The sequence below is a fragment of the Aedes aegypti genome, chromosome 1 (genome assembly GCF_002204515.2).
Source record: "Aedes aegypti strain LVP_AGWG chromosome 1, AaegL5.0 Primary Assembly, whole genome shotgun sequence".
Taxonomy (NCBI): Eukaryota; Metazoa; Arthropoda; class Insecta; order Diptera; family Culicidae; genus Aedes; species Aedes aegypti.
Genome location: NC_035107.1, coordinates 153,728,236 through 153,750,773, shown reverse-complemented (window position 1 = coordinate 153,750,773; position 22,538 = coordinate 153,728,236). Strand labels below are relative to the sequence as shown.

Genomic DNA, 22,538 nt, shown 5'->3' with positions numbered 1-22,538 from the left:
AGATAACTACAACTTGCCAACAACAATCAAGGCAGGCTTGGGGAAAATTGCTAGTTTTCTTTCGTTGTGTACCTTCGATCTTTCATGATAAACATGAAAAAAGGGCCACAGTTTTCTATGCACCAAATATTCATTTTCATTGGAAAAAGTAAAACGATACGTTTTTCAATGCTTTATATTCAATCAGATTAAAAGATGCTCACGTGACATTACTTACATTTTGTGCATGAATTGATTTTCATTCGATTTCTACCACTCGGTTGCGTTAGGGACTAGCAACGAAATCCCATACGAGGTTTTACAACTGGACACCGATCTACCCATTGTAGCTATCAGAATCTCGTGGCCTTTCCCGATGGCAATCGTCAGCTTTTACCTTCCCAACGGTAAACTAGATAACCTAAAAAACCGACTGATCGATACCTTCGATAAAATACCTGACCCAAAGATTATCCTTGGGGACGGCAACGGTCACCACACTACCTGGGGCAGTCGCGTTAACAACGCCAGAGGTTCCGCAATTTTTGAAACTGCAACCGAAACAGGATTATGCGTCCTGAATGATGGGTCTAAAACCTTCATCCGTGGTCGCGTAGAAACATCCATCGACATCTCGCTAGCGTCCCACTACATCATCGATCGGCTGCTTTGGTCTGTGGACAACGATCTGTCGGGGAGCGATCACTTCCCAATATGGATCCAACTTAACTCGTCACCTCCAAAAACCTCCCGTCTACCTCGCTGGCTCTATGACCAAGCCAACTGGGAAATCTTTCAAGACAGAGTGGAGGAAATTCTGGAGTCTTCCCCTCCGTCTTCCATCGATCAATTCTCGAACAGCATCATCGAGGCTGCTACGGCAGCCATTCCAAGGACTAGTCCCAACCCCGGGCGAAGGGCTCTTTGTTGGTGGTCTGAGATCATAAAGAAAGCGGTCAAAGTAAGACGCAAAGCACTCCGCGCAGCCAGACGACTACCGGCCGACCACCCGGAGAAAACTGCTGCGATGGAAAAATATCGAGACGCGAACAACAGATGCAAGTTTATCATCCGGGAAGCCAAAGAGAAATCGTGGACCACTTTCCTTGGCGAAATCAACGACAACCAGTCCTCCGCGGAATTATGGAGTAGGGTGAACGCCATCCAGGGTAAGCGCCAAAACAGAGGTCTAGCACTCAGATCCGATAACCAGACGACCCGGGATCCTATCGTTGTCGGTGACACCCTGGCCGACTACTTTGGCGAACTTTCGTCCTTTCATCGATACCCGATCGACTTTCAAAAAAAACATCAACCCACCAACGCCGCTTTGGCTATGACACAAGTGCCAGGTTTCCCCGTTCAGGACTTCAACAAAGAATTCTCCATGGACGAACTCCTCTTTGCCCTGAGTAAGGCAAAATGAAAATCTGCCGGCCCAGACCAGATTGGATATCCTATGTTGAAAAAATTACCCCCGATAGGAAAAAGAAAGGCACTAGACCTAATCAACAGCGAATGGTTAGCTGGTACCCTACCCGACAGCTGGAAATGCAGCCTGGTAGTGCCTATTCCGAAGGCTTGTGGTACAAACTACGATCCCAGCGATTTCCGCCCAATAGCCCTAACAAGCTGCTTGGCAAAAATGATGGAGCGCATGGCAAATCGAAGACTGGTTGAGTACCTCGAGAAAAACGATCTTCTGGACAACCGTCAACACGCTTTCCGGGCAGGTTTCGGCACCGGAACCTATTTCGCGGCTCTTGGGGATATCCTCAATGGGGCATTAGAAAGGAATGAGCACGTTGAAATGGCCTCCTTGGACTTGGCGAAGGCCTACAACCGAGCCTGGACTCCGGGGATTTTAAAGTGCCTAATGGACTGGGGCGTTACTGGGAATCTTGCCAGCTTCGTTAAAAATTTTCTAACCAACCGTCGTTTCCGAGTCAGCATCGGGAATTATCAATCCAAAGAAATCCCCGAAGAAACCGGTGTTCCACAGGGATCGGTTATCGCCGTTACGCTCTTTCTAGTTGGAATGAATGGTGTCTTCCAATCGTTGCCGAAAGGCGTATACGTACTGGTCTACGCTGACGACATCTTGCTGCTAGCCACAGGGAAACACCCGAAGATGATCAGGCGAAAATTGCAGGCAGCCGTAAATGCAGTCGCCAAATGGGCAAAAAAAGTGGACTTTGAAATCTCAGCAACCAAATGCGCAAGACTACACATCTGCAATTCGAAACACCAACCACCAAAAAAGCCGATCACGGTCAACGGTACTGCCATGCCAAACAAGAAAACCGTTAAGGTCGTTGGCGTCACCCTCGATCGGCACCTCTCTTTCAAAGCCCACTTTAATAATGTCCGATCGGCATGCAAGAACCGAATCAACTTAATGAAGCTTATATCCGGGAAAAGGAAAAGAAGCGATCGAACGTCCAGAATCCGAGTTGCCGACGCAATCGTTAACAGCCGATTGTTCTACGGGATCGAAATTACTGGTCTACGCTTCGACGAACTGGTCAGCAACCTAGGGGGAACCTACAACAACGCGATCCGGATAATCTCTGGACATCTGCCTTCCACGCCAGCCGACTCGGCCTGTGCCGAAGCCGGAGTCTTACCTTTTCGATACAAATTGGCTAACAGCATTGGTAGTAGGGCCATCAGTTTCTTGGAATGAACCAAGAACGACGGATCGGAGGCCTGCATCGAAATACAGGCCAACCAGATCCTAAGGTCCGTGGCCGGCATAGAGCTCCCTCCGGTATCTGAGCGACACCGTAACGGAGCCAGGAGCTGGTCTGCCATGAAAGTAAAGGTGGATAATTATCTGAAGCAAAAACTCAAGAAAGGTGGCAACCCAAGGCTCGCACAAGCTCTTTTCCTGGACCGGATCAGAACCAAGTACAGAATATATAATTTTCGGTACACGGACGGGTCGAAGGCCCTAGGAAAAGTGGGGATAGGCTGGTGCGGCATCGGTTTTTGGGAAAGCAGGAGCCTTCCTAGCCAATGCTCGGTTTTCTCGGCAGAAGCAGCTGCCATATTTCAGGCAATCTTGCAACCATCGGACCTCATCGGGCCGGTACTCATCGCCACCGATTCAGCTAGTACCATCGCAGCAATATTATCGGACACCAACAAGCACCCTTGGATTCAGGAGATACAAGAGGTGCTTGACGATAACGAAAACATCACGCTTATGTGGGTACCCGGTCACAGCGGAGTTGCAGGCAACGAGGAAGCGGATAGGTGTGCCAACACCGGTCGAGACAGCGCGCGTCTGACTGACACCGTCCCGAGCGACGACCTCAAATTGTGGCTACGGGAAAAAATCAACAACGCATGGAGGAGAAAGTGGCACAGCGAAAGGAGTCTCTTCACCAGGAAAATTAAGGGGGATGTTAGAAAATGGGAAGATCGCCCAGACAGAAGGGAACAAGTTATCCTCTCCCGACTTCGAACGGGACATACGCGAGTCTCCCACTCGATGAGTGGCGGACCCAATTTCCGAAGAATCTGCGAGACCTGCCAGGTGCATAACTCTGTCGAACACTTTTTGTACACCTGTCCCACTCTGGAACTCCTGAGAAAGCAGTACGATATGGGAAGCATTCGAACGATCTTACAGGATGATAGAAGCAGCGAGGCTACGCTTTTCTGTTTCCTTAAAGATGCCAAACTTTTTGACGAAATTTAAAAACAGAATCTATTCATCTAACCGACGGAACTTTAGAGTTTTCGGATAACCTAAGCGCAACTGGGCTCCCCAAGCACTTAAACTTGGGTGGTAAGTCCCACGTCTACGCCAGTGAAAACGTTGACCTACCATTGAGTAGGCAACGAAACCCGTAACTGGGCACCCTGAGCACCCAAAACTCAGGTGGTAAGTCCCACGTCTGCGGCCGTATCAACATACTGAACAACACACAACAAGAAAGAAATTTGGATCTTGAAAAGAAACAAAAATCAATAAGTTAGGCACAATTGTGCTACTTTGTAGCCAACTCACCCAGGCTGTCAGTCGATCTCCCCTCCGTCACGATACGATACGATGTTTTGGAGGAGAGAAACAGCCTCCTACATAAGGCATATCGTCTTGAATCAGGGATGCTGTCAGGATCAACCTTTTACTGAATCCTCACCGCTGCTACCGGTCGCTCATCGGTCCAATAGCTGGTGGGTGGTCTTTCCCCGCACCCGTCATAGCCTCTTTCGCTGGGCACATCTTCGTAGGAGGAACAGAATGCTGGCGACCAACGCCCACGAGTCCATCACTGGTACTGACCAGTCCACGGCGGTTTTGGACAGACCCGGAGTTTGCCCGAAATTGGTGGAAACAAGAGAGAAAGAAGAAGCGTGTAAACGTTAAACGTTTAAAAATACGTTGTAGTGATTTCTTTTTTATTCAATTCAAATTTTAACTTGTAGTATTGTTCCTTTCATCTTACCTGTTTGTTTGAATGTGTTAACTGTAAAGTAATTAGTATCGTGAAATCTGTGAAAATCTTCAATGTAATCTGCCTAGGCTAGCCCATCTGGCCAGATTTTTTGCCGTTTTAAAGTGGCGAACTCGCCAAGGGCGAAAAGCCACTCAAATAAAGATAAATAATAATCATTCGATTTTTGTCACTTTTGATAAAATGCGAAAATGTGTTTTAATCAGTTACGCGCTTTTTTCATGTTAGTCCAATGTTAGAGATCTGGGCTCACAGTGACAGTTCGTGACAGCGGAATCTCGGCTCACTATGACGTACAGAAATTTTGTATCGGTTTCTCCCTCCCAGCCCTGACCCTGTAAAACCTTAATTTTCAAGCTACCGTAATGCCACTGATCTCGGTATTGACCAATGGAATATAAAAGAATTTACAATACTGGTGTCGAAGGTTCTTGATAACCCGAGCAGAAGAAAATAACTACTGAATACCAAATTGGGGTATTCCATACCAGATAATTTCCAATAATTACAACCTGAATGAGGTATGAATGAGCCTTGCATAAGAGGTAAAATACCTCAAATAATACCTTCTGCATATTCTACAAATACCAAGCTGATAATTAGATGAAATATTGTAATACCTAAATAATACTTGATGGATTTTCATATAAAAGTGAAATTTTTCAATAGTAGTTCAATACCTCCAGCAGTCCTCAATAACTAACGAATACCAAAATGAAGTATTTTTAACATTTTTTCAAATACCATTATAATACCAAAATAAGGTATTGATAACTGAACAATGCCTAATTGTGATATGATACCAAAATATGGTATGCATAAGTTATTGCGAGTTATTCTTTCCTCCTCGGGAATCTGCTTTTCTTAGAAATATGCACCCAGTTTGACCATGCAAGCATTAAATGATTGTTATTTTCCTAGAAATTGTTCAGTCAGAGTGAACCAACTCACTGAACGGTGGTCTTTAGTTCAGTCAGAGTGGACCAAGTACACAAAGTCCATCGAAAAATCGTTCTATCAGAGGTTTGAATTATGATTTTTCATGAATATCACTTCACATTATATTGTTTGGAAGTAATATAAAAAGGTGTAGAAATATTGAACCTAAATTAAAACGAGTTCAAAAATTACAGAGCGTTAAACTTTAAACCCATTTTTCTCAAAATATGAAAAATGTGACTTGGTCCACTCTGACTTAACGCCGACCAAATGATCTCTACCAAACGACCAACGAACTTTCCAGTGAGCTATAATATAGTTAATTTACTGAACCTATTAGAAATAGAACGATTGGTACAAATAGTGGATCGAAATGATGTCGAAGTGAAGGTGAAACCATCAGAAGAAGCAAGTAAATTCGAACCAATAATTTCAGTGTTATCAGTGAGAAGCAGAGAATTACATGCACATGTGCTAAAAATAATGCCAACTATAACAGGCAGATTGTTGGTGACAACCAGTCAGGGCATAATGACACACTTCGAAGCACAAGAAAATAAATTAGGTGGACAAATAATAGGTTTCGCATTCTAAATTTGAAAAAAAAACTAAATAAGTGAAAATGGGAAACGAAAAATCATCACCAGAAGTGAAAAATAGTGGTGATCATGACCTAACAGTCATCAATACCCAAGAAGTGCATACTGACATGCACTTAAGCCATGACATAAAACTGAACATTGTTATCGGGTTAGTGACAGTGCAACTAGCGCTAGTAATATATAAGCTACTAGTGAAAAGAGAAAGAAGACGGGCTAACAAACTTTCTGCCAAATCATTGGCCAATTTGACCGAAGTGGTTACAAAGTGATCCAGCTGAAGCGGAAAACTGGGGAAACTGGCACCGAAGCGGCTTCGAGGACTGAATGAAACAACGGAACAGCATCGTGGAGTGAGTCGGTGAGTCAAAAAACAAACACATGGAAGTTGAGGCCGAACTCAACAACTATATTGAAAATTTAGTCAAAATCAAAACGAATTTTGTAAAAAACCCATATAGAAAATTTCTACATAATACTCTAATAACCAAGAAAACCTATGTACGAAACTTATATGAGACAATATTAGAAAAACTTCAAGAACACGAAACAGCTTTAGAATATAGCAAGTTTAATATTTTTGTGAAAACTAGTAGAAGCTTAGTAGATGAAATAAATAGAATTATTGACCTAAAATGACGCACTGCAAAGAAAGGTCTAAGTTTGAAAAATTTAGCTCAATCAATAATATTCTGTAATCGATTAACCAAATTAAAGGATACAAAAATGGCTTCCATCTGTGGTGGATGCACCCCTAACTACGCCTATGTGATGAGGTGGATCGAATTACGACGACGGGTGTTATGCTTCGCGAGCATAAACATCCGTCGTTAGAGAGCGATAACCTACCACGTTGCATACGCAGCAAAAATTGTGCATCGCGACCACACTCGATAGAGTTAAGTTTTGAATTTGAAATATATTCTTGCTCGAGACCCCAACCAAGTAGGTTGAACATTTGATTATATCCGAGACCCAAGTATTAAGTCAAATCATGGCGATCCTGCCAATTCGTCTTGGAGATCCGTAAACAGTTGTTCAAAACCGTGCAAATTCGTGCCGTAAAGTAAATCGTACAACTAAGCCAGTGTTAAGCGTTTTCGGTAAATGAGTGATAATTATTGACAGTAATTACCTGAAACAAATTCGGTCATGGGGTGGTTTAGTGCAGATGAAATAATCGCACCCACCACAAGTGTCGCACAGAAGAGCGAAGGCCATCATACAGCGCAAACGATTGCACTGTGTTCATTGGCTGTGGCTGCTGTGGGCTACATTTTGTTCCGCGGTTTTGCCAAAATTCAGCGCCAACACACGGAACGTGTGGCGGAACAAGCGGCGCGACGAGCAGCTGCACAAGTTTAATGCGCAAGTGTGACGAAGAACAGAACTGAGGAGATGAACATATGATAAAACATTGGAAAAAAACTGAATCATTTGGTGTACAATGGCTGAGAGAAGAACATTGGAAGAGGAACAATTAAAACAGTGTAAACAATTCTTCTTCCGCGAGGGTCAGTATTGGGACAGGTTGCTGGCAAAGAGAATTACATGTACAGCAGAGGAATTATCAGCCAAGATGGAAATTGTTGAAGCAGTGTTCAGCGTAGCAGCGAGATTAGCCGTCAGATCAACCAATCCCGAGGAGATGCAAGAGGACCTTCTATTTCACCATCGAGAACTACAAATGGCCATTGAACAATACCGACAAGTGATGGATTTGTAAACCCGGGAAGTATCAAAAGTAGTTATGAGTAGCTAAAATATACTAAACAGCGTGTTTTATTTTAGGTACGACACATTTACCACCACGCCGTAAAAGGTACAAAAGGTAAGTGCGTTTTGTGCTGTTTTCTGTGTTTGAAATGGTATTTTGGTGTGTAGTTTTGAATGGACATATTAAAAATACAAGAACTCATTGGGTTTCTTGTAGTAAATTTGAGTAATTTAAAAAAATAATCCACATAGGAGTTATTTGCAAGCAACTTTAGTGAAAAAACAAATATATTGTGATCAAATTTTTAAAAGGGCAGAAAATTTGTTGGAAGAGTTAATATACAAAATTCCTACGGAAGAATTTTTGTATTACCAGAATAAGTTGCAAACTGTGAACGAGGATTTAAATAAATTATTGTGGGAAAAATTAAAATTATTGGAAATGACGACGAGGCTAGATTTAGGGATAGCCCTAAAACTAGTGGAGAAATTTAATGGTGAAGCGGAGAAGTTGACCAGCTGTTTTGAGGCAGTTGATTTGCTTAAGGATCATTATTCGAATGTGCCGGAGGCAGATCTGCTCAAATTTTTCAAAACACGATTGATTGGACCCGCACATGGGGTAATCAATGGTGCTGCAACCCTAGCAGAGGCGAAGACGTTGTTGAAGAACAAATTCGCCATAAAATTTTCGCCCCAAGCTATCGAATCAGAGATGGCAAGCATCAAACAAAAAAAAGTTGTCCCTTTCGGAATATGGGCAACAAATTAATGAGCTAGCAGCTAAACTTGCTGCAGCTCATGTCTCAAAGGGAACATTTGCAGATGAGGCAGCGGCGGACGCCATAGTGCAGCCGATTGCCGTAAAAACTTTCATGAATGGATTACGAGATCCAAAAGCACAATTTTTCTTGAAAGCGAGAAATCCAAATACACTGACAAAGGCAATAAGTGATGCCTTGGAAGTGAATACGGATGACTCGGAGAGTGTAATGTGGATGTCTGCAGGCCCTTCAAGAGGTTTGCAGTACCCACGATACCAGTACCAGAACAATTATAGTAGGGGTTACCAAGGCAACAGAGGTTACCGTGGCAACCGGAATTTTCACGGGAGAAGTAGAGGTTACTATCAGAATCAGAACCAGCAATACCAGCCCCAAATGAGCAATTCGCAACAAGGTCGAGGGTATCGCGGAAACAATAGGGGTGGTCGTTATAACAACAACCACAACAATCGGCCCCATACTGCAAATGTGGCTGAACAGACTCAAGAGGAACCTCGTCAGTCAACATCTCAGCAACCTCAAAACCGTCAACCTGTAAACCGACAACAAAATCAAGCAGAAGAAGCAAATCTGATAGATCTTTTTCGCTAATTTCAGTGTGAAAAAGGCTCTACGGGCTAAATTTAAATTATTCAGTAAGAATTTAGAATTGATAGTAGACAGCGGAGCATCCTGCTGTCTACTAGACAAGAAGTATGTTCCGAAAAATTTAAGAACAAACACATCATCAACCATTGAAGTCAGAGGAGTAAATGGAATTACACACACATTGGGATATGTGGATACAACTTTAGATCATGAGTTGGCAGAGTATCCTATGGACCAATGCACGAGTTCACTCATTTGACTTTTGAGCGGTGCCGAATTCACTAGTTGCCATGGTCACATAAATAACACGGCACCGCTCAAACGTAAAATAGTGAACGCGTGCATTGGTCCATAAGATTTCACATTATGGAACAGTTACCATCGAACGTTATTGGTTTGATTGGTACAAACTTTTTGAAACAATTTGGAGCAAAAATTGATTTTGCAAAAATGAAAATGGAATTCATTATTCAGAATGGAGAATTAAATCTAACAATACCACCAAGGTATGAATACATTACATACATAGAAATGGAATTAGCCGAAACATGCGTGGTTCAACCAAATGTGTTTGTGGCTAATTCTATAGCAAATCCCGTGAATGGTAAAATACCAGTGCGGTTGGTGAATATTTCAAATAAACCAGTTGTTATTAAAGATGTGAAACCAAAGATAACATTAGCTGAAAACTACAATGTTATCGAATTGAAAAATGATGGTCAAAAATATGATAAAATTCGAGCGAGCAAATTATTGGAAGAATTAAAATTAAATCACTTATCTGGTAGTGATGAAAAAGCTATTAAACAAATTTGCTTGAAATATTCCGATATATTTTGTTTGAAAGGCGATAAGCTTGGTACCACCAATGTTTATTGCCCGTCATTAACAGTCAAGCCAAACATCCAACCAGCATTTAGTAAACCTTACAGGCTTCCTTTCTCTCAGAAAAAAGAAGTCTGCAAACAGGTGGAAAATATGCTCAAAGATGGTATCATTGAAGAAACCAAATCTGAGTGGAACAGTCCCTTATTGCTAGTTCCCAAAAAATCAGACAATGATTCAAAGAATTGGAGATTAGTTATTGACTATAGGAAAGTCAATACAAATCTTCAAGACGATAAATTCCCATTGCCCAATATATTTTTATTTTATTTTATTTTATTTTATTGATGTACAAGGGGGTCAGGGGCCAAGTCTCAAGCATAAGTTTGAAAACTCACACCGTCCATAATACACCGAGGGGGTTTTGGAGTTTGGGAAGTAGGCAACGCAACATCTTTGACTAGAAGGTTCTTTAAGTTTTGCTTCTACTCTTGACTTCCAATACACGTATGAATGATGCAAGGTCAAAAGAACATGAATCAGTCATACATATAGCGGTAGTGAAGTGTTTTGCCTAAGGATATGGGAAAGGAGGGATTTTGGGTGGTGTTTTGTAAATAGCTGTGGAACAAGTTTGTTATTAGTTAAAAATTTAGTTAATCTGATTCACCTTGCAATCAGTAATAATAATATTTACAAAAATATGATACTTATCTTTTCTCGGTCAATACGCTGCCATGTCTTTTCTCTCCAATGGATGTTTCCTCGTTGTAATGGCGGGTGTTACGAGTGAAAACGAGCATTTCTTTCAGTTATAAACTGGCCACCCTATACAATTGAATTTATTAGTGTGAGTAATAGAGGGGTCAGTTACCGAGACAATTTTTCAGTTTCTTTGCGTACAACGCCGTGATCAGTACGCGTATTTTATCGCTAAATAAAAATTGTTAAAAATACAGTCCACAGTGCTAATTTCACTTCTATCCGAAGGAACATTGGTCCTTGACGTACCGGATATTGAATTAGCGCTTTGATTTCCTGCTGTTCGTGCGCGATCAGGAAAATATTGACGTGTTTCGACGGGTCGACGGAAGTTCGGCACAGTTCGCGACGCGAGTTGATTTCTGGCTAAGTAGTGCCAGAAAAGTGCGAAAAAGTGATCGGCTTGGAGAGCGCCGAAATTTGATTCCAAGGGCTTGTGTCCCTTTGAAAGCAGAACCGATTTTCCTTGATCGTGATTGACGGAGGAAGTGATGATATGTTCCTCCGATCCGGAAAGGTGAAAAAAGTTTTGTTCCCTGCAAATACGACTCCATTTTTGACACCGCGTGGTGAAGAGAGAGTTTCGAGCTCGGTTCAAAGTGTTCGTGAACAGAGAGAGCAGCAAGAACGTCGAAATAAGGAAAAAAACATGGCCGACACAGTCGAGGCTCTACACCAGTGTTGCCAAGCGTCTAGGAACAAGGTGGAAAGGATCCGGGTGGCAATTGCTGCATCGAACCAAGACCACACCAAATTCAGCTTTCATGCTTTGAAGCTATATTTGAAGACTGTGGATGCTTGTTACGATGAGTTTAATGGATTCCTGAATCGCATCTATTTGACGGATGTTTCCCGCAAAGCTGAGTTTGAAAACCATTTCATTGACTTCGAGGAGCTCTACGAATTCACCCGGATTGCGTTGTGTGAGATGATTCAAGCCTTCGAAGAGGAACAACGAGCTGTTGCGGAAGTTTCCATCGCGGAGCGAAAAAGAATGCTGAATACGTCGAACGACGGCGACGTCAGTTAACCGGGTAGCAGCGCATCAAATGCTCAAACACGAAATCCGCCTTCGTTGATTTTGCAGCAAGCACCTTTGCCCACATTTGATGGACGCTACGATCAGTGGTTCAAATTCAAAGCAAGATTCCGTGATATTGTTGACAGGTGTGTATTTGATTCGGATGCAACGAAACTACATCACCTGGACAAAGCTTTGATTGGAGAAGCAAAGGGTGCGATCGACGAACAAACTTTGAACGACAATAACTACCATGGTGCCTGGAAGATACTGATCGACCGTTATGAGAATCTGCCGATGGTAATCCATGGACACATAACGAAGTTATTAAACTTGAAGCCGATGGCTAAGGAATCCACCCATGAGTTGCGAGCATTGATAGACGACTGTGTAAAACGAGTGGAATCGCTTCAATTCCACAAACTAAAAATGGATACGATGGGTGAAGCAATCATCATCACACTATTGGCGTCGAAACTGGATCCTGCCACAAGGAAAGCTTGGGAGCTGTCGGTCGAACACGGTAAACTACCGGTGTACAAGGACACTATTGCGTTTTTGAGGAACCACTGCCACGTATTGGAGCGTTGCGAACAAGGAACTGGTTCGGTTAAAGCAAGGAGTCAACTTTCAATTTCGAAATCACCATCTGGAGTTGCTGCACACAAAACGCACACTGTTACAGTCGTAAAACCAGATGATGGATGCCTAATATGCTCAGGAAAGCATCTGATTGAATCCTGCGATATTTTCAAAGGCCTACTAGTGAGTGCACGTTACGAAAAGGCGAAGCATTTGGGTTTGTGTTTCGGATGCCTCAAAAGGGGCCACCGGACGAGTAATTGCAAGAACAAACCAGCTTGTCCGTCGTGCCCAAAGAAGCATCATCCACTCATGCACTACGAAGAAAAAAAATCTGTCAGCACCGATCCCCCCGTAGAAAGTAAACAAGGTGGTGATAACCCTGGCAACCAACCACTGACAGCAGCGAAATGTGTTATTCCTTTCGAGCCGACCGTAACGAAAAAACAGATTCTGTTGGCAACGGCTGTCGTGAAAGTGTTCGATTCTTGTGGTGTTTCGTACGATTGTCGTGTGCTGCTCGATTCAGGCGCCATGGCAAGCTTTATTTCGGAGCGGATGGCGAATCTTCTGAACCTGCGCAGAGTGAGTGCAAATGTACCAATTGTTGGCGTCAATGGAATGAACACGATGGTCAAGTTCAAGATTAGCGCAAAGGTGGCTTCCAGAACCAGCGATCATAGTTTTGTTGTGGAGTATCTTGTGGTTCCTCGAGTGACTGGACCGCTTCCGACAACGAAAATCGATTCATCGAGCTGGCCGATGCCGGATGCACTGGAGCTGGCCGATCCAAAGTTCTATGAGCCAAGCCGCATCGATATGTTGATCGGAGCCGAAATGTTTTTTGAACTGATACGAGCAGGACAGTACCGAATGTCGTCAGACTTGCCAGTACTACAAGAAAGCGCGTTAGGATGGCTGGTAGGAGGCCCAATAGCTGGTGGAGCTGCACTCAACAATGTGGAAGTGTGTCACGCTTCGCCAACGGACACTAGCAACGAGCAGTTGTGCGAGTTACTGAAACGGTTTTGGGCTATTGACAACCAGCAGGACGAAACCAGCTATGAAAGCAACGAGTTTTGTGAGGAACATTTTATGCGAACACACACACGAACACCAGAAGGACGTTACGTTGTAATGATACCTTTTCGTAACAATCTTGGGGATTTGGGTGGATCGCGAATGCAAGCAGAGAAGAGGTTCCACTCACTAGAACGACGATTGGAACGGTCTCCCGAGATGAAGAAGATGTATGTGGACTTCATCAACGAGTATCTGACGTTAGGGCACTGTCGAATAATAAATGAAGCAGAGCATTCAACAGAAGGTGCGTATTATCTCCCCCATCATTGCGTTATAAAACCAGATAGCTCCACCACTAAATTGAGAGTGGTGTTCGATGCCTCTGTGAAAAGCACTTCGGAGCTCTCTCTGAATGACGTCATGATGATCATGACCGTTCAGGATTCCCTATTTGATATTGTGTTGAGATTTCGAATGCCTAAGTATGCTTTTACTGCCGACGTCTCCAAAATGTATCGGCAGGTATTGGTGAATCCTGAGCATAGGAAATATCAACGCATATTGTGGCGAGAAAACATAACCGATCCTTTGAAGGAACTAGAACTGAGCACGGTGACCTATGGAACCGCTGCAGCGCCGTATCTGGCCACACGTGTACTTGTGCAGCTAGCAAAAGACGAGCAGAACAATTTTCCGACGGCAAGCAAATCTGTACTGAAATCGGTGTATATCGACGATGTACTCGACGGCGCAAACACGTTGGATGATGCAAAGCAGTTACAGAATGGTTTGAAAATGCTTCTTGCTAGAGGGGGATTTGAACTGCACAAGTGGTGTGCGAACGATGAAGCACTTCTGGAAGAGATTCCGGCACAATCACAAGAAAAATTGCTGAAGTTCTGCGACGGTGACGAGAGTGCTGTGATTAAAACTCTGGGAATACTTTGGGATCCGACGAAAGATGCCTTCATGTTTCGAGTTAGGCCGATGGATGATAATGTTGCAAAACCGACAAAACGGTCGGTTTTGTCAGAGACCGCCAAATTGTTCGATCCATTGGGATTTTTGGCGCCAACTGTGGTAATTGCTAAGATGATAATGCAGCGGTTATGGAGCGAGAAGATGAATTGGGATGAGCCTCTTCCAGAAGAGGAATTATACAACTGGATGAAACTACGATCTGAGCTTTGCAACATCAGTTCATTCAAAATCGATCGGAGGCTGACAGCTGATGGTATGGTGAAAGAAGAACTCCATGGATTTTCTGATGCCTCGATGGTGGCATATGGCTGTTGCATATATTTACGAAGCGTGAAGATGGACGGTACTGTGCAAGTGCAGCTGGTCTGTGCCAAGTCGAAAGTAGCACCAATGAAGGAGCAGAATCGTACCATGAATACCGAAGCGGAACCTGAGGAGATGACCATCCCAAGGCTCGAGCTGTGTGCGGCTGTTTTATTGGTGGAACAGATGAAGAAAGTGCGCGAAGCCCTAGCATTTGACACCGAAAGGGTGGTGCTATGGGCCGATTCTAAAATCGTGCTGTGTTGGATAAGAAAATTGAACTTGAAGACTTCAGTGTTTGTGAGAAACCGAGTGATGAAGATCCGTAATTTGATGCCGAACGTTAAGTGGAACTATGTAGCGACCAAAGAAAATCCGGCAGATTTAGTGTCGCGAGGTGTTTTTCCTAACGAACTAACGAGATGTACCATTTGGTGGACGGGTCCTGCGTTTCTTCAAGTTGCAGATTACGAATCTAACAGCGTTGAAGAGTTTACTACTGAACAAGCGGTAGCAGTTGCTGTCGACGCCGACTTCGAAGAACCTGTACCTGATCAGGTAGCGAGCGTTGCTGTAACAGAAAACATAATGTACAACGTTATAATGAATTCAAGCAGTTTGAGAAAGTTGCAACGACTGTTTGGCTATGTGAAAAGATTTATTTTCAATTGCCGAGCATTGAAGCGTCAACAAGAGCGACGATATGGATGGTTGAGCAGTGTTGAACACAACGAAGCTTTGCTTGCAATTGTGTTTGTTGTCCAGCACTGTGAACTCGCTGATGATATTGACCAGATTCAGAAACAGAAACCGGCCAGTAGAGCGTTGAGAAACGTGAACCCGTTCTACGACAGCTGCGAGCGATTACTCAGAGTTGGTGGTCGGATTAGGCATTCTGATCTACCAAGGGATCAAAAGCATCCAATGATTCTCCCGGAACGCAGCCATTTCACAGACATCCTCGTTGAAGCGCTACACGTTGAAAACTTGCACGTCGGCCTGAACGGCCTCTTAGCCATTGTGAAGCAACGGTTCTGGCCTATTAGTGCAAAGAGAGCAATTCATCGAGTTCTGCGTAAATGCATTACGTGTTTTCGCACTAAACCTCCAGAAACGCAACAGTTTATGGGCGATCTGCCTTCCTGTCGTGTAACTGTAGCTCAACCGTTTTCAAGAACAGGAATTGATTATGCTGGGCCGTTTCTGCTAAAGGTGGGTGCACGCTCGAAGATCAAATTGAAGGCATACGTTGGCCTATTTGTGTGTATGGTCACTAAGGCTGTACACCTTGAATTGGTGTCCTCGTTAACGACGGATGGTTTCATTGCGGCTCTTCATCGGTTTGCTGGACGCCGTGGCAACCCGTCTGAAATTCTGTCAGACAATGGAACCAACTTCCATGGTGCCGATCGTCAACTCACGGAATTAGTTACACTTTTGAGATCTCAGGTTCATCAGCAACGGGTCAACGAATTTTGCCAGCCAAGAGGAATTACTTGGAAATTCATTCCCCCACGCGCCCCGCACCATGGTGGATTATGGGAAGCGAACGTAAAGTGTATGAAAACTCATCTTTACAAGATATTGAACGAGAGTTATCTTACATATGAAGAGATGAACACCTTGTTGGTTCAAATAGAGGGAATATTGAATTCTCGACCCCTCATACAGTTAACCGACGATCCACTGGATTACGAGGCTTTAAGCCCTGGCCATTTTTTAATCGGCCGCGAACTAACTGCTGTTGCTGAGCCAGTCTACGAAGATCTACGCGAGACAAGTCTGTCCATTGGCGTAGCTAGGAATTTTTTCTGGAGGGGGCCTAGGGGGGGCCTAGCAAATACTTGTTTTACAGAAGTAATGTCGGTCGCAATAATCACGATTTTCACAAATTTGGTAGTTTTTACAGATTTGTATCGATTTCATTCATTTATAATTTTGTCTCATTTCGTGGCATATCAGTGATATTTGTAAATTTCAATCGTCGCTACGAAACAGATTCAACAGGTTACAACCAGTCAAAATTTTTTAAAGAATTCTAGCAAAAAGCTCACAAGGATTGTCTTTTGTGTTTCTCCTTTGATTATTTCAGGAATTAAATCATGTGCTTTGAAGAGTTTCCTCTGAGAATCCCTACGGGAATTTATTCATGAATTATGTTCGCACTTTTCAGTTTTTTTTTTCAAGAACTCCTTTACTAGTTTTCATTGAGTTCGTCCTGGGATTCCCCAAGAGAATCATTCTCAGACTTTTTGATCTCATCAGAAAAATTCTCGAAGAATCTCTATCGAACTGCCTAAAAAATCGTTTGAAGAACTCCTCATTACAAATTCTTTTAATACTTTCTCCTCGAAGGTCCTCTAGGTACACATTACATATAAATTCCAATTGTTAGTTTAAAGTATCCCCCTGTGTTCATAAATAATTTGTTTAGGATTTCTAAGGATTTCTCCAAAATATAGAACAAAAATATATAGGATTCTCACCAAAAATGACTTCACAATCAACAAGTAAGGATTCATTCCACGAATTCTTCAGAGAGTTCACCAACAGTTTTTCCAACTTTGCTTTTGAATTTTTTTCTAAGGTTTCTCTATAGAATTGTTTGAAGAAATCGTAGCAAAATTATCCAGACATCCTGCAAAAATATTAATTGGCTCTTCCAGGTGTTACTGTAAGGATTCCTAGCAATATTCCACAAAAATTTCCTGAGCAATTTAAAAGAATTCAATTGGGAAATTTTATTCATGATTGCTCAGAGAAGCTCTCCGCAAGAAATCTGTATTTTTTCACAGATAATTATTTTTTTGATTTATCTAAAATTAAGGTGCAACATCTCTTCCGTGAAAATAGTCAAAGATTCCCGAGTAATTTGTACAGAGATTTATTAATGAATTATGTTATTGTTTCTTGTAGATTCTTCTGAAAAATTACCAAAGATTCATCTTAGCATTTTCCAGAGCTTTTTTCATAAAACCGCACTAACGATTCTTTTGGGATTTTAATTGAACATTTTTTTCGTCAGATTCACTGAACACTTGCAATTCATTCTTAATCTTAAAAAAAATCTCCAGAAGTTCCATCAAGTATTCTTTCAGGTTCTAGAAATAACTCATTTTTTTTGCGAATATAAATCTCAGGAATCTTCCATAAAAAAAGACATATAAAAATGTAAACACTCAATTTTTTGGGTCTAAAACTACTCCTGGAAAAACTTAATATTTTTAGGGATTGCTTTATAAATTCCTCTATGAATCACTCCATATCAGATTTCTAAAGTAACGAAAGGTTTGAAATAACCTTGTTGATAAGTTATTGAATAATTGCAGCTTAAACATACTTCGGAAAATATCACTGAATTCCTGTCGTAAAATTTAAGAATTTCTGAAACATGTTAACAATGTACCTCACAGAAAAGCTCAAGTGGTTCTTGTAGGATTTACTACATAAAATCGTATTCTTTTTCGACGTCTTTTATAATAGAAAATGATCCATGTTAAAACGTATGAAATTTTTACTAAAAGTATTTGTAACTTGAGTCTTATATAATATTTAGTATGAACTCTGAAGATTCATGATACTATGGTGAACATATTGATATAGAACCCATTTTTTCCTACCTCTAGAAATTCCAAACAAACTTTTTTGAAGGTTTTATTATCGACTGTTTTGTAGTACTGTAGAAGTTTAACGTGAAAATGCAAGATTCTAATTAAACCCTTTCTTTCCCACAGCTTTGTTTGACAATTTAACTATCAAAATGGCGTTTCAAAAAACAAAAAGTTTTTACAAATAAGCTATATTATTCAAAATCACAATATTTTTTTATTGTTTTTCAATAGTTAGTTGATTGTTTTCCAATAGTTTGACCCTAAGGTCACTTATTTCGATGTTTGATAAGACAAATGAGCGAATAAATTTATTCCAATCATTATTGAGCTACTCGTACCAATTCGGTTTAGCTACCGTTCGTTGAAAATCGGTGGCACCTGTGCTACCATGGGAAAGAGAGGGTTAAATATTAGTGAAAACTTCTGCATTACTCTGAAATTTTGTTGAGGAATTCCTGATGGATTTTCAGGAATAAGAAACCATACGCATAAGAATTCTGTAATTTTTCACAATTTGTATAATTAGATTTAGATTCTTTAAAACGATGCTTTTTGGAGTATGGAAATATTTGTACGAGGTTCCTCAAAGTGGTTTGCGAAGGAAGAAGAAACATTAAAATGTTGAAGCAAGTCGAACAATAGGTGGGCAATGGTACAATGAAAGATAATTTATAATATCTTCTCTACAGGTAAATTACAGGATAGTAAAATATTCTCTAATGAATTAACAAATAAAACAAATTTCTCAAGGTCCATCAGAATCTTTTTTATCCTTAAAAGCTATCCTTCCTTGATTTATGGTTTTCCAGGATTCTGCCAGAAAGCCTCTAGAAATTACGTTTTCGTATCGCACAAAAATTCAAACCAAGAACCAATTTCCAACGAAGTGTTTTAAGGAAAATCAATAGAAATTTCTTTACGAATATCTTAATAAATTTTCTTCTTCCCAGTTATAATATAGGGTAAGGGATATTTTGAAATCATTTTTTTTTACAATTCTTGAATGATCCGGGGATTTGAACCAAAATTTCTAAAAAAGAAAACACGCAATTTGTGAAATATTTTAGAAATATTTCTTAACGTCTTTTGATGAAATTTGAGGAAGAATTTGTAATAAAATTTTTGGGAAAACTATTCAAAGCAATTCAAAGAAGAATTTCTAATAGAACTTTCAGCGAAATACCTCTGAATTAGATTTAACAGAATTAATTATTTTTTGGAGGAATTGCGAGCAAAAACTTTTTGAAAGATAAAGTAACATTTTAAGGGGAAATCTGGGAACATTTTCCGAAACCAATTTGATAATAAAAAGTTGACATAGGAGTGGATGTCCACCAGGATGAATTCGCTTTGAAAGTATGAACAAGTCCAACAATATTGTTTGACTTATTTCGAAAAGATTTGCAATAGTTCTGAAGTATTCCTTGAGGTATTTGATTAAACTAAAATTGTATAATGCATATCGAAAAGTTTTTTGAAAAATTGTGCTACAAATTTGTTGAATATTAATCAAATAATTTTGGAATTAATAATCTTTCTTGAAAAAATATTGTTCAAGCAATAAATTTAATCATGCAAAACTACTTAAAAATTGAATCAAAATCAAAGAGAGCTAAGGTCACTATGGTCGATTTTGTTACATTTTTTTCACGCCATGTTAAATTCCTACCATTCATTTGAAGAAAACTTGGCCATGCCGAAATTCCTTGAAAAATTCTTATTTTTCTACAAGAATTCCCGCTATGTATTGTCTGAGAAATTCCTATAGTAACTTTGTCTATTTTTTCAATTATTTTTTTCGGACATCATACGAGTTGAAGTTAAATGGATTTTTTTAGTGGATTCTCATAAGGGTAATCATCATCACCACACACCTCGAGCAGGGTATCCTCCAAAAACATGAGAAATCAGACTGCAGTGCTGCTCTATGCTGAAACAGAATGAATTGGATTGTTCAGAAAAAAAAACTAATTTTTGGGATCAAACTTCCACTTTTTCATACCACGATATTTTTGGTAATGGATATGTCAGAAAAAATGTGCTTACCGCATACAACATGAAGCTAGTTCTAACAGTAACCAATCGATCGACAGCCGGATGGATAAGCTTTCGGTTGTCGCGTGATTCACCAAAGTCAGAACTATCACGCTGATGCTGTATAAGACAAGCGAGGTTTTCTCGCTATAGTGTTCTACAACATAAAATAACGTAACTACTGAAGAAATTTTTGTCAATAACAAGAGTCATGTACCTAGATTGATTCAGAAGATTTTGCTGCAAGTTAAATTGTTTGTTTTTTTTTTTTTATTTTTTTTATTTTATTATCATCAAAAATTCTGGGGGGGGCCTGGATGGTTCTGGAGGGGGCCAGGCCCCCCTGGCCCCCCCTGTTCCTACGCCAATGAGTCTGTCACAATATCAACTAGTGCAGAGAAGGAAGCAATGCTTCTGGCGTCGATGGTCAAGCGAATACATAACCAGCTTGCAGAGACGTGGTAAATGGTATAAAGAACCTGCGGCATTGCGAAAGGGTTTAATGGTAATACTCAAGGAAGACAACATGCCACCTCCAATGTGGAAGCTGGGTCGCATTGAAGAGGTATTTCCCGGCCCCGACGGTGTAATTAGAGTAGTTGATGTGCGCACAAGCAGCGGAGTTTATCGACGAGCTACCACGAAGATAGCAGTTCTACCCATTAATGACGAGGTGTAACGAGTATCGTGGATTGAGGGTATCCTGCGAGTCTTACCCACCGCGGGGGTGTATGTTACGAGTGAAAACGAGCATTTCTTTCAGTTATAAACTGGCCACCCTATACAATTGAATTTATTAGTGTGAGTAATAGAGGGGTCAGTTACCGAGACAATTTTTCAGTTTCTTTGCGTACAACGCCGTGATCAGTACGCGTATTTTATCGCTAAATAAAAATTGTTAAAAATACAGTCCACAGTGCTAATTTCACTTCTATCCGAAGGAACAGCGGGTTAGATATGAAAACAAGGATAAAGAGAGAATAAATGTTAGTGATTGTTACATGCTTTATTGCTGCATTGGCCTACAATGAAATCATAGAAAATTCGCTCTTTGGATTCCCATGATAACAATCCCCATGCAGCTTACGAAAAACTCCATGGCAATGATCACTGTACGCCATGTGCGGCATTCAGGACATCTCAACAATACTGAGGACGAACAACAAAAAATGAATCCAAAAGAGCGAAAACCTCAATGCTTCAATGTAGTACAATTCAGCTTTAATGCATGTGAGAAGTTCTTGGTGATATTCTCACAACGGCCATTCAGAATGGTTCGACGGATGTAGATAAAAGATCATTATGATAAAATTAACGCGACGACATGTTAGTGAGCTCAGAACGATTATTGTATTTGCAACTGTTAATTTCGATAATTAAACTTAGGGTAGGTTATTGTATATAACTTTTAAGATAAGCAGGAGTAAAGCACGAACGCGAAGTAATGACCTTCCATCCCATCTTCAAGTGCTCCCCACAAGCACAACACTTCATTCTGGCACTTTAGAACGTCCATGTTGTAACTTGTTCACACAAGAAATCTGCCTCGACCGAGTTGGCAGAACGCTCCCATACCCCTTTCTGAACCAAAGGACAGGGATAAATTTCCATTGCCCAATATAGAGGAAGTAATCGATTCCCTCGCAGGTTCTCAATATTTTACTCATTTGGATCTGTCACAAGGTTATTACCAGTGTGAATTAAAACCGGAGGACAGACCCATTACAGCGTTTGCGACGCCATCCGGTCAGTATCAAATGACCAGGCTACCGATGGGATTAAAGACAAGCCCATCATCCTTTTCTCGATTAATGACAGTGGCAATGTCAGGATTAAATTTAACTAAATGTTTAATTTACCTCGATGATATTATTGTGTTCGGGATAACATTTGACGAACACAATAAGAATTTGATTTCTGTTTTTCAGCGACTACGAGAAGTCAATTTGAAACTCAACCCCGCTAAATGTAATTTCTTGAAGCAGGAGTTGATATATTTAGGACATTTTATTTCAAAGGAAGGTGTACTACCTGATCCACAGAAAATTGAAACTATTAAAAATTGGAAGAGTCCTTCATCCTCTGATGAAGTTAAGAGATTTGTAGCTTTTGCGAATTACTACAGGAAGCATATACGAAATTTTGCTAGTTTGTGTTTACCATTAAATTATTTGACTGGAAAAGGAATAGAATTCAATTGGAGTGAAGAATGTGAAACTGCATTTCAACAATTGAAAGAGCGGTTCATCAAACCCCCTGTGTTAGATTATCCAGATTTTATCGAGAAAAACACATTTAAACTACACACTGACGCATCTGGTTAC

General features: G+C 41.0%; 1 protein-coding gene across 7 annotated transcripts in view; it reads right to left on the bottom strand.

Moving 5' to 3' along the window:
* Positions 1-22,538, bottom strand: part of LOC5575427 (syntaxin-16) — a 137,362-nt gene that overhangs the window by 68,837 nt on the left and 45,987 nt on the right. The window contains exon 4 of one of the 7 annotated variants that reach the window (XM_021851335.1): positions 10,577-10,725. The exons of 5 other annotated variants lie outside the window; for them this stretch is intronic. In XM_021851335.1, coding sequence (XP_021707027.1) covers positions 10,681-10,725 — 45 coding nt within the window. In that variant the 3' untranslated portion in view covers positions 10,577-10,680. Of the gene's footprint in view, positions 1-10,576; positions 10,726-20,846; positions 20,994-22,538 lie in introns of those variants that run through there. One more of the 7 variants, XM_021851327.1, reaches the window with a different exon arrangement.